The 12,666-nt window shown below is 41.7% G+C and overlaps 2 protein-coding genes across 3 annotated transcripts; both read left to right on the top strand.

Annotated features, from left to right (window-relative positions):
• The first annotated feature begins 847 nt into the window (after positions 1-847).
• On the top strand, positions 848-2,447 carry nkx2.9 (NK2 transcription factor related, locus 9). The gene is made up of 2 exons (XM_084381192.1): positions 848-1,178; positions 1,391-2,447. Exons 1-2 carry the CDS (start codon positions 1,019-1,021, stop codon positions 1,960-1,962), a joined length of 732 nt encoding a protein of 243 aa, XP_084237318.1. The 5' UTR covers positions 848-1,018; the 3' UTR covers positions 1,963-2,447.
• Positions 2,448-8,120: 5,673 nt separating this feature from the next.
• nkx2.1 (NK2 homeobox 1) lies at positions 8,121-12,061 on the top strand. 2 transcript variants are annotated; one of them, XM_084381151.1, is made up of 3 exons: positions 8,121-8,198; positions 9,849-10,099; positions 10,754-12,061. In XM_084381151.1, the coding sequence occupies exons 2-3, from the start codon at positions 9,883-9,885 to the stop codon at positions 11,428-11,430; spliced, it is 894 nt and encodes a 297-aa protein (XP_084237277.1). In that variant the 5' UTR covers positions 8,121-8,198; positions 9,849-9,882; the 3' UTR covers positions 11,431-12,061. The 2 variants fall into 2 exon arrangements, with proteins under 2 accessions (XP_084237277.1, XP_084237278.1); XM_084381152.1 differs by lacking the exon at positions 8,121-8,198 and having other exon boundaries at positions 9,472-10,099.
• The last annotated feature ends 605 nt before the right edge of the window (positions 12,062-12,666 follow it).

The following is a 12,666-nucleotide window of genomic DNA, read 5'->3' as shown; positions in this document are numbered from 1 at the left end:
TTTACTTACCTACTTACTTAATTACCTGCAGTTATTGGTTGATTTACTTACCATTTATATATTTATTCATTTATTTACTTACTTCCTTAGTTGGTAATGCTCCTTCACTTATTCGTGCCCACAAGAGGAGTTTAAAAATAAATTAATAAACACTTAAATCTGCCCATAACAACGTTATATCGTGTTTAAAACTATTTATTGGACGTTAAAGCAAAAATGGACCATTTTTTTCATCCGTCATGAGCCAGAATATCATCATACATCACCCAGAAAGCTTGAAAAGAAAGATTTCCCTGTTGAAAATTCCCTAAATATGTCAAAGGAATGAGAGAGAGAGGGGGGAAAAAAGCATGTTTGGGAAGTCCTCCACATCCATAAACGTCCAAACTTCTCACGCCTGTAATTAATACGCCTCTAATGGACGTATTAGTTAAACCAACTTGCGGGCATCACGCTAATTGCTCACTTTGTATGCAAATGTTGGACACGTTGTTTGGGCGAGAGGAGGTGGGAGACGAAGAAGGAGGAGGATGAGGAGGAGGAGGAGGAGGAGGAGGGGGAGAGTTTGATGATGGGACGGGCTCTGTTGTCAGTTGCCACCCAAGACGTGATTCAGCTCCAACAATTACCATTATCTGTTCCCCCAGTTTGACGATACGGGACGAATCTGTAATGATGACGAGTGTTTCCTTCGCTCATTGTTGAGGCGTTTTTCTTATTCCACACCTACCATCATTGGGTGACAGCACTCCAGCCATTCAGGTACTCAGCGGAGGAGGAAGAGGAGGAGGCTTTATAAGCGGAGCAGCCTTGTGTTTGCAGCTTATGGAGTGCTGTTTGTGTAAACACTGAGCCCAGTGCACACATTGGTGTTTGGACAGCGCGTAAAAGTGGAGAGGAATCCGCTGCGTCTTTTTCCTCCTCCTTTGGATAGATTCACTTTGAGGACTTGTGTGTTGTTGTTTTTTTCCCTCTCTCTCTCACGCAAAACAAACCCGGAGTACACGCACAGGACGCGATGGCTGCCGCCAACAAGTTCAGTTTTTCCGTCAGGAGCATCCTGGATTTGCCCGAGCAGGATGCGGAGGCTGCGCCGCGGTCCTCCCCGGTTTACTCCTCCTGCTCCTCCAGCTCGCCTTACACCTCCTGGATGGACTGTGACCGGAGTCCTTGCATATGTGAGTACATGATGATGATGATGAAGAATGCAATTTATTGAAATATCCATCAGCCCTACGCTAAATGTATTGCCATTTGTGTCTTTATTTTAATTTAACATCTTGTAGTTTTATTTTGAAATTATAAGATATAATAGATAGATGGATAAAATGCGTAATATCTCATTATTTTCACTTGATTTTGGACTAACCTGCGTTATTTATTTCCACAGCTTCTGATGAAGGAAGTGTCGAGGCCTCCCCCGACTCCACCAAGCCGGATGACTCGTCCCCGGACTCGGAGCCCGACAAGAGCAAAAAGAGCAAGAAGCGCCGGGTCCTGTTCTCCAAGGCGCAGACCCTGGAGCTGGAGAGGCGCTTCCGTCAGCAGCGCTACCTGTCCGGCCCTGAGAGGGAGCAGCTGGCCCGCCTCCTCAGCCTGACCCCCACCCAGGTGAAGATCTGGTTCCAGAACCACCGCTACAAGATGAAGAGAGGCCGGGCGGAGGGAGGGATGCAGGACGTGGAGATACCGCATCATCCTCCGATGCTGCGCCGGGTCGTTGTTCCGATCCTGGTCCGGGATGGGAAACCATTTCACACCTGCCTACTTGACACGGAGAAATCTGGCTGTTTACCTCCCTCTCCGGGGGTTCCCTTCCCCTTAGCCTACCCGTCTCTGCAGCACCCGTCCCCCGTCGCTCTTCCTCCACGGTACCACCAGCACTTTCCCACCGCCGCGGCCTCCAGATTCGCCTGGAGGGACTTTTGGAGCGACTCGGTCGCCTTTAATTCCTTCAAGTGAAGTGAAGGCCTCACTTCAATGCACGGACTCATTTAGAATAGCATCAAATGTTTTCTGAATGTTTTGCAAATTTTCGAGCAACTTAAACATTTAGATTTTCACTATAGAACGAAGGATATTTTGCACATTTTATTTTGATATTTCTGCGCGTGTTTGTGACTATTTTTGATAATATTTTCTCATGCATGGGCTTACTGGTGTAGCCTGTAGATTTTTAATTATCCAGTGAGATAATGCATTTGTATGTGAAGCTGTTTAAACATAATATTTGTATAAATAACTTTTGTTAAAGTCAAATAAGTAGGTGGAGATAGGAGAGGTAGCAGCAAAGCCACTATATTACCCTGAAGTTTGAAGGAAGAAATGTTTGTTTGTTTGTTTGTTTTGTCTTTAAGGAGACTTTCTTTAAAGGTTTTAACTGTTTAAACTGTTTCTTTTTGTGAACGAAATAATTAATAAAAAGTTTCTCATATTTTGATGATAAATCTGACTGTGCAACGTGCTTTATTTTTCAAGTTTGGGCCCAAAAAAATGAACCTTTTTTGAAAAATCTATGTGGGTTTTTCTTGTTTCTTTAAAAAAGTGCATTTAACATCTTCCAGACATAGAAAAAAAAAAATCCTAATATATAATCTAATTCATAAAATCTAAAATATGTAGCAGGTCATGACAGGAGCCTGGAGGCTTTTATAATGTTAAAAAAAAAACTAATTATGCACCCAGAAGCTGAGCAAACATCACTCCCTAAAAGGCCTGGCTTTGGTTAAGCATAAGAATACCCAGTAAACATTACAGCCTCTCACACTATAGCACCCTGTTGTCGTCTGGGCCCATGGGCTGCCTTTCACTTTTATACAATTAACTTTTGTTATTCTAAAGCAGGAGGGATAAATACGGCTATTACACTGAGGAAAATCTTGGTTTGTGTATTGAGGATATGATATTTGAAGGTGCAAGGCGGATGATCAGCTTTCTTATAGATAAGTACTTTGCTAGATAACTGAACAGGTGCAGTTGAGGAGGAAGACGCTTTTAAATCCAGAAATATGCAAGAATAAGAAGAGGTTTTATGAATGTTTTTTGTTTGGCACAGCAGATTTTACAGACTTTTTACATTTCTGCAGCTGTTAAAAGCTGCCAAACTACCAGCGAACGTGGATTTAGAGCACAGCTTGTGTCATTCGTGTCACCGATTTCCACTCCCATGAAAAATATGCCTCGGTGTTTAAAATCATGTCAGTATTTCATCAGTGACGAGGGGGGTCTTCTGCTTTCACGCCCACTATAATGTTGTTTGCTCGTCCTGTGACCCTGCAGCCCATCGTCCCTGTCACCTGGTCCTTTGTCCCCCGCGCTGGGGCCACCTTGTATCACATATGGAGGGGACTGGCCGAACCCCTCAGCTCGCTGCATCTCCCCTTAAACACTCTTTTTGTCTGTGTGTCTCCCCGTGAATGGACCATTGTCCCTCATCCAAAAGGGACCGAGACAAAATCTTTAGTGTTTCAATTCCCGTGATGTTTAATCAGTCCCTGCGACAAATTTATGAGGTTTAACTGCACAATGGTGTTTTAGAGCATCTCGGGGTTTAAGGGTGACAAAGACAGGCTTTTAGAGGTTGCCATTGGTTTTTTAAGTTGGTCAGAGGAATTGTCTGAAAAGGATGGGCTTGTATTAGCCTGCCCATCCTATAGTTTTACTCACTGCTCTGCCCCCGGGGGCCCCTTTCAGGAAAGTTATAAGGTCCACATAAACTAGGCCACAGGAGGAGTTTTGTTAAGTTGCTGCAAATAACATTTATTATGTATTAGCTGCTAATGGCCCCTCGGAGACAAAGAGACCGATTGTATTTTTCAAATTCTACGAAGATCGTTTATTGGCATCTTCTTGAAGTTAGATATGATCATTTCAAAACCTACAATTACAGAATTTGTTCGGTTGTCTTCAACCATTTGCAAACACTGACTGTGTGAGAATGTGCAGTATCAGCAACAAACTTAAGAAAATATAATGTTTTTTTACTTACTCAACATTTAAACATCACTGGCTGATTTATGATCATGTTTCAAGATGATGAAGACGTATAATTTGAGTTTATAAGGCCTTCATTTATTTGGCACTATGTGAAGAGCTACCGCAGCGTTTATGTTTGTTGGTTGAGTGATGAACAACATCTAATGACTAAATTAGCAGTTTATTGACTTGTGTGAGCCTGTATGTGTGAGCCCTGCACTATCTTGAAGTGAGACTTAAGTTTGATTTACTGCCTCTCCTGGAGCTCTGAGTGAGTGCCAGCCTAAATTCACTGCAGGTGAATGACAGCAGCTGAAGAGAGGAGATGGTACAGACAGAGAGTCAGTCGCCAGAATTTATGTTGGCAATGTACTTTTCTGCAAACCACAGATGATGCAGCTTTACTTTGCTTTTTCAGTTTTCAATGTTTATGTTGTAACAAAGCTGTGCTTATGCTCTTGTTAGGTTAAGGCACAAAAACCATTTGATTAGAGTTAGGACGAGATCGTGTTTTGGCTTGAAATGCCTGTTTCGGTCACCACAAACACCTCAAACATGGCTGGAATTTGCCCCGAGGTCTTTATACAGATCTACACTGTTGTGTTGTCATAACACAAACTAATGCCAGTAAAAGAAGATGGTGTTCCTTGTAACACATTTCAAAACGTTAAAAACTATGAGAGTTTTTGTTTATGTTTTCAAAGGTCAAAGGTCAGACCATAGTTTTACTTATATAGGGTTTTAACTTGAAAACACATTAATGGCTCTAATGGCACCAAAACATAGGCTATCTGTCTTCTACCCACATCACATTTTTAAAGTCACAGTTCCTCTTTGGATTTGTTTTTGTATGCTCATAAATTTAGTGTTTTACATATTGGCCGCAAAATGTATTTGTTTAGTAATAGTCGTAATGCTCCTTTACTCTATAATTTAGATATTAGTTGCTGTGTTTCTAGTACAACAGTGATCTTACAGAAAAATATGTGTAAAGGAATATCATGTAGACCTAAATGGACCAAAATGTAAGCAGGATCTAAGACATTAAAGAGTGCAGCAGTTATAATATAGATGAACCTCAAAGCTGCGATCCAACGCTGGAATCTCAGACTCTCATACATCTAAAATACTAAATACGTGTCTTTTCTCAGCAAGTAAAAGCATATTATCTAACTGGATCCAAGATAAAAACATCTGTTATGCAGTGGCATAGTGAAATCTTCAGAGTACTTCCCATGGAAAATAAAATGAGACCAGCCTTATTAATGGATGTAGCTAATGATAGCTCTCTCGCCCAATTATCTGACTCAGGCCCATCTACAATTCACTCAATGGAACAATGTGTAAATGTGCTTAAAATACAGTCTTCATTCTTAATCTATCAATATCAGGCCTGTAACAAAAAAAAACAAAAAAATAACAAAGAATAACAAAAAGTAACAAAAAGAATAACAAAAAGTAGAAAAAAGTAACAAAAAAATAACAAAAAATAACAAAACATAACAAAACATAACACAAAAGATAACAAAGAATAACAAAAAGTTACAAAAAATAACAAAAAGTAACAAAAAGTAGAAAAAAGTAACAAAAAAATAACAAAAAATAACAAAAGATAACAAAAAATAACAAAAAAATAACAAAAAGAAATAACAAAAGTTGTGTTGTTATCACCAGGTAAACAGGTATTAAGAAATGCATACAGTCAGATGTAAACAGGTGTTTGCTGTTTATGGCCCAACTGTCCACTAGATGGCGCACTAACACACAGTATCACCTCTCACCTCGGGCAGTGATTTTGACTGAATGTTGCGTTGAGTTGTTTTGGCTGCAGACAGCCGGTGATCCACTAGGGGTCGCACTTCACTGGGGAAACACCACGTTTTACTCCTCGAGCCCCCCTCTAGCATGTTGCTTTGCATCTGCTGATTGGGTGCAAAAAATGGCAACCCGCAGTGATGTGTGGCTGCGTGGAGTGACGTCACGTGTCAGTATGTGATCAAGGGTGTTGCAAAAGCTCACTTCTCTAGTGAATCCTGTCACTTTCCCTTTCTGATTATAAACCATGCATTAAGCATGCATCAGCTGCAACTTTACATGAACCAGTTGCTTAATAAATGGCTTATAAAGCACTTTACTGTTTGTTAACAGCGAAATAACTATTTACTAAAGTTTAATTAACTATGAATTTACTTTTTTTATTATTAATGATGGTGTTACCCAAATCTTTACATGTCCATGTGAGGTGACATAATCGGATAATGAGTGGAAAAGATGCTTTCTTATGAATCTATCTGACCCTGCTGTCCAAACAAAGAAAGAAAGAAAGAAAGAAAGAAAGAAAGAAAGACTTAAGGTCATCATCAGATGAAGTCTCATGTGTGAAGGTGAAGATCTTCTGCTTTCTTTCATCACCTCCTTCTCAGCGTCTGTCTTTTTTCCCCTTTTGTCTGCTTTCTCATTTCCTGGCAGAACAAGAGTCGACAGAGTTGCAGAAAATAGAAGGGAGAAAAAAAAAGTCAGAAAAAAGTTTAGAGGAAACAAAATCCTCAGGGGAGCCAATGATGTCAGAGCAAGAGGCTACAGTTATTATCCTCAATCTGCTCAAATTAGATTTAATTTGGTCTGAGACATTCAGGACAGCATGCAAGCAGTAACACATGATATCCATCATTTATAAATGTAAAAATGTAGAATGAATTCAACTTTATGGTTATTTTACTATTAGCATACAATTATACATGTTTGTAAACATCAGTTACAACTTTACAATAATAAATTGCTTAATAAATAGTTTATAAAGAATGTGATTGTTTGTTAACAGTGAAATAACTAATAACTCAAGTTTATTTAACTCTAACTTTACCATTTATTAACGATGGTTATTATAAAGTGTTACATTTTAATGCAAAACAGCCCAAATGTTTAAACAATTTGTTATTTCTCTGGAGATATGTGTGCGGATGTTCTCATCCTTGGTCATTTGCCCTTCATTAGCCTCCATGTATGCATGCTTTGAGGTGCATTTTATGATATTTTCGTACTCATCTCTCTTCACAGTGTCACTGTAACCACCTTATTATATATTTTGGGTACTCAATATTTGCAGTGAATTTTCTATCGTTAAAAGAAAACATGGTTAATACTCCATGTTGAATAATAACAGTAAGTAACTTCACTTTTTTAGTTTTCATTACATACACTTGCTCTGTGGGTTTATATCATGCACCAATCAGTTCATAAACAACAACCTGAAGCCTCGATAACAAAGTCTCGGTAGCCTCATACCCTCCACTTCAAAGTGTCCTCATTATTCTGAGGAATTAGTCGGAACATTTGGACTAATTGCCGCTAATTGGCCATAATAGCCGTGTGCCAGAACAGTAAAAAGGTACTGATTTAGATGATTAAGAATGTCTTGCGAAGTTCCGTAATTAAGGAAGGCATAAGCAAGATTTACCTTGGATGCAGAAACATGCTGTAATTCTAATTGCCTGCGATTATATGGCCTGTGAATTATGCTCACCGCAGCTCGGCTATCATCCAAACAATTTGTTTTAACTGTAATGTTTAGGCTGGCACTATATGATAATATTGCTTCATTAGAGGTAATTATACGGTAATAGGAGGATATAGATTGTTTACTGTGCCGGGCTCTTTAAATTGGACCTCCATGCATCTCTGCAAATAGTGCACAGACAGATTATCCTTCTGTAACATGCAGGCAGCCGTGAAATATGCAGCGAGAAGCTACAGTGGCTGGTGATCCCCGTGACAAACTGTCAGTGATCTGCATGTCACTGCAGTAATGGGACACCCTCACACCGCTGCCGAGCCAGTTTGCTGCTGAGGGCGCAGAATCATTAATTTGAGCAAAAAGAAACAATTCAACTGGTTAAAAATGTATCGTTTTATTTTGTAAACGAAGCAAGCAATACATGCTTCGAGTCCCAGTGGAATAAAACCTCTCACAACATTAGAAATTATTGTGTCTGCCACCAGAAGACGCTGTGTTTCTTTAATTCCTGTGTAAGGAAATATCGACTCAACCTGCAGGCTCAGACTTCTTCTTCTGGAAGGAGCTGGTGGCATCTGTTGCTGCTGATTCTGCTGCGAGACTGACGTTAGACCTCCCGGCAGGACCTTTACAGAACCGAAATGTATTGATAATATTTTACAGTAGGCGTAGATTGAGCTCCGGTTTGATCCTGACATCCACAGATTGTGTAAGTTAGAAGTTCTCGATTTTAATTCTTATATTGTAATGATGTAGGTTGATAGTTTGTACATAAAAAAAAAACAAGAATTTGGATAAATCCGTGGCCGAATGATAGCTTTTACTTTTGGCTGTTTTATGTGAAAAAGCTGACAAACATGCAACATAATTATACTAGTACTGTTCGGTAGAAAGAAAACTTATACAAATCCTAAAAAAAAGCACTGATGGTAATGGCCGATTACCAAAACAAATGTAATAGTAATAACAATCTCAATAATAATACAACCAAAAATACTCATACACGACACTATTAGAGTAATCTATTAATATTTTGTGTAAAAAAATGTTTTGATTCTCATTTTGGAGTAAAAGACGCAGAATCGTCACCTAAAAGCTGTGCGTAAAAGTCCACTTTTACGCACAGGCGACAGGGCAGAGAATACCATTTCTCTACTTCAAAGCCGGTTGGATGAAGCCAGAAAATCTTTTCTCGTGCTCCTGAGTCAAATTTTAGAAATGAGATATGATTGAGTTAAACTGCTCAGGCTCCTTGAGCATTAAGCCGAAATGCTACTGAGGGCTACCTGGCGTTGTGTTGCAGGAGAGTCCTTCACCGCCGTTAACTTCACATGAGAGCCTCTCCTCCTCCAGACTGTATTTTGTTGTGGGCTTTTTTTCGTCATGTTTGTATTTTTCACTGGGTCTCCTGCACGAGTGTGTGCATCTGAATTTAGCTTACAGGCTGCTTGGGTCCAATGATATCAAAAGAAAAAAAAAAAGAACGGGGGGAAGTTAATCATTTACGCAGCCACTTAACACGCGGATGTGTATTTATTTACTTATCAGTATCAGTCAATTTCCCTCCCCGCAAGTGCACTTTTGCATGTCTGAGTACGATAAGGCATAACACAAACAATCCTGCAATCACTGGAGGCCTCTCATGGCCATTAAAAGTCAGTAGTTCAACTGAGGAGTGGTTCTCCAACTCTCAAGTCCATATAGGCCTCCTTTCATCAAGAGGCCCTCGTAAACATCACTACAGTTAATAAAGTGTATTGTGTGGTCAGTGCAGTCTCAAGGTGCAGCCGTGTGTTTATCAGCGGCAGCAACAAGTCACAAACTCCAAACGCAGCAGCTCAGCAGCGAGTCAGGACAGCGCCTGCAGCCGCCGGGATGAACATTTATGATCATGTACAGCGCTTATGTTATTGTTAGTGGGAGGGGAGCACATGTCTTGTAAGTGAAATTACGCTCGGCGAAAGGAGGCTAGAGCTGTTTGGTATTGTTGCCGATGCCCCGCCTCTGATGGTAGCCTTAAACCTGGCACCCAGCTAAAACAAACCAAAGCCAGCACCGAGCTCCCACTCAATCCAATTAAGGCGGACTTGAGGCGCTCTCCTACGTGTTCATCTACCAGGATCGACGTTGAGACAACAGGAACCAGAGGGGCTTTGGCCAAAAAAAAAAAAAAAAAAAAAAAAGAGGAGAGAGAAGGAGAGATTGCCTTGCCTTCTAATTTCTCCCTCTCCAGCCCCAGAACAATGTCGATGAGCCCTAAGCATACGACTCCTTTTTCTGTTTCCGATATCTTGAGTCCCCTTGAGGAGAGCTATAAGAAAGTAAGTATGGAGAATAACAACTTGGGGGCACCTCTCAGTTCTTACCGGCAGCCGCAGGTCTCTCAGGCGGCGATGCAGCAGCACCACATGGGCCATAATGGGACTGTGTCTGCGGCTTACCACATGACTGCGGCAGGTGTTTCCCAGCTGTCACACACGGCCATGGGGGGCTACTGTAACGGCAACCTGGGCAACATGGGCGACCTGCCGTCGTACCAGGACGGCATGAGGGGCAGCACCACGGCCACCGGCTGGTACGGAGCCAACCCGGACCCGCGCTTCTCCACCAGTGAGTATCCAGCCGCACCTGTGCTTCGTCTCGAGCTTTTGGGTTATCGCAGGGGGCTGAAGTGCAGTTTTGTGCGCAATGTTTTGTGCATTTTAGCGGTTGCTGTATTGTTTCTGTCACCTGTGCGTGTTTGTGCGCCAAGGTGCACACTCTCCAAATCCCTATACGGTCTAGATTTCATCCGCTAGTTTTTAAAAATATTATCAAGTAGGGCAAAGATAAAGATGAAAAACATGCGTTTCATGTGCTGTGTGCAACATCTGGAAGAAAGTCTCACCATAAGACGCATTCATGCGGGAAATCCCCTCCAAGCTTTGCGCCATTATTTAAGATAATTTAATTTTGAACGCTTTATCACATGAATCTAATAATAATACTCCTCCAGTCATGAGCTCGTGCTGAAATTTGTGCTCAGGTGACAGCTTGATAATGTGCGAATATGGACTTTGATACGCGTTAGGGTTTGTTTTAATGGGAATCATTTTAAGACTCAAAATGCTGACCATGTTGAGTGGATATTTGCTGACAGCCGTGCAAATAATTATAACACAAAGTTTTATCCAAGCCGGCTTTCTAGGGGACTTTTTAAATTTTATTATTGCAAGTAGAAAACAGTAATTTCATTGTATTAATTTAATGTTTTTCCCTCCTCAGTTTCTCGCTTCATGGGCTCGTCGTCGGGCATGAACATGGGCAGCATGGGCAGCCTCAGCTCCCTGGCAGACGTGGGCAAAGGCATGGGCTCCCTGTCCAGCACCCCGAGGAGAAAGAGGCGAGTGTTGTTCTCCCAGGCGCAGGTCTACGAGCTGGAGCGACGCTTCAAGCAGCAGAAATACCTGTCGGCGCCCGAGAGGGAACACCTGGCAAGTATGATCCACCTGACCCCGACCCAGGTGAAAATCTGGTTCCAGAATCACCGGTACAAGATGAAGAGGCAGGCGAAAGACAAGGTGTCCCAGCAGCAGATGCAGCAGGACAACGGCTCGTGCCAGCAGCAGCAGCAGCAGTCCCCGCGGAGGGTGGCCGTGCCGGTGCTGGTGAAGGACGGGAAGCCGTGCCAAGGCAGCGGACACACGCCCACATCCTCCGCGCAGAACCACCACCAGCAAGGGGGCAATGTCATGATCATGTCCAACAACACGTCCGGCCTCGGGCAGCATCAGAGCCAGCAGGTGGGAAGCACGGGGCACTCTCCAGATTTGGCGCCGCACTCCTCCAGTCCACCGTCGCTGCAGAGCCAAGTGGCCGGCCTCTCCCACCTCAATTCCCCCGGCGCAGAGTACGGCTCGGCCCTGCAGTGTTCAGCCCTGTTATACGGCAGGACATGGTGACAAGAGGCGCCGGCTATGATTTAAACCAATTCTTCTATTTAAAGAAAAAAAAAGAGACATTTTTTTTCTTTTCTTTCAAGACAGTTTCACTGTAAATGTGCGCATTTGAACAAAACGCCGAGCGACACCGGCGCAGCAGCTCCTCTTTGAATTTTCACCTTTTGGAAGGAAGTGTGACTTACACGGAAGTGAAGGAGAGAAAGAGACACTTTTGACCAGAAACTGCGGATGTGAAAGTCTTTGGATTTATTTATGTAAATTATATTTGAGACAAAAGGAAGAATCAGCAGTCATTATAGGCCGCGTTAGTTGGGAAGAAGTGAACCTGAACTAAAAAAACTGCTGTATATGGGTGCTGTGAAATCCCCCCTCCCCCCTCATCCCCTCACAAACAAACACACACACACACGATGGCTCTGATTTATAATAGAATTTAATGTAAGCCGTAGATCTAGCTTGTATATTTCTGTAAAAGGTTTGAATTTTAGCTATCTGTTGTACAAAGTTTTTGACGCTTATTGCCGGTTTGTTGTCGTTTCATTGGTATTTGTACGTTTTATTTCTTTGTAACTTATATAGATATTTGACTTACAACAAAACAGTCCTATTAATAAATTATGGAAACAAGACAGTTGAGGTTTTGGTTGTGAAATATGTCAACACATGCGGTGGAAAATGGCGGAAATAGTCCTTTGGGGGAGAAATCAGTAGGGCAAAAATGAAACCAGTGCGTTTATTATTATTATTATTATTATTATTATTATTAATATTAATATTATTATGTCTACTTCTATTATAGGTGTTTTTCCTCTTATGTTTTATTGATTATTGGGTTTTATTGTGAGATAATGTGAAACATTTCCAAGAGCCACGTATCCGGTTTGGCAACCTGACAAGACTTAAATACTTTATCAACACTCAGGCTCTTATTCTGACACTAAAATTAAACACTGGGCCTTTTTTTTTTATTTCTGTTTTATATTCAGTGACAAATCACACACCGCTCAGGCTTATCGCCAAAAGGCTGCAGCTCACACAAGCATGAGTAAACCGAGCCTTTATGTGCAGGTTTTTTCTTTTCTGTCCTCCCTCTCCCTCTCTCTTTCTGTCTGCGTTTGAAGCGCTGGTGTGTGTTTTTCCTCTGCCCCTATATGCTGACTGTGTGTGAGTCAGAAAAGGTGAGGTCAGTCGGCTCCTAACATCAAACACAAAAGGGCTGCGCAAAGAAACAGCTTA

The sequence above is a fragment of the Pagrus pagrus genome, assembly GCF_965226575.1.
Source record: "Pagrus pagrus genome assembly, chromosome: 18".
In the NCBI taxonomy this organism is placed as follows: domain Eukaryota; kingdom Metazoa; phylum Chordata; class Actinopteri; order Spariformes; family Sparidae; genus Pagrus; species Pagrus pagrus.
This window is presented reverse-complemented; position numbering and strand designations above follow the sequence as displayed.

Coding starts and splice junctions, on each gene's coding strand:
- nkx2.9 (XM_084381192.1), top strand. CDS start 1,019: ATGGCTGCCGCCAACAAGTTCAGTTTTTCCGTCAGGAGCATCCTGGAT. Junction 1,179..1,390: donor TGACCGGAGTCCTTGCATAT/GTGAGTACATGA, acceptor TTATTTCCACAG/CTTCTGATGAAGGAAGTGTC.
- nkx2.1 (XM_084381152.1), top strand. CDS start 9,733: ATGTCGATGAGCCCTAAGCATACGACTCCTTTTTCTGTTTCCGATATC. Junction 10,100..10,753: donor GGACCCGCGCTTCTCCACCA/GTGAGTATCCAG, acceptor TTCCCTCCTCAG/TTTCTCGCTTCATGGGCTCG.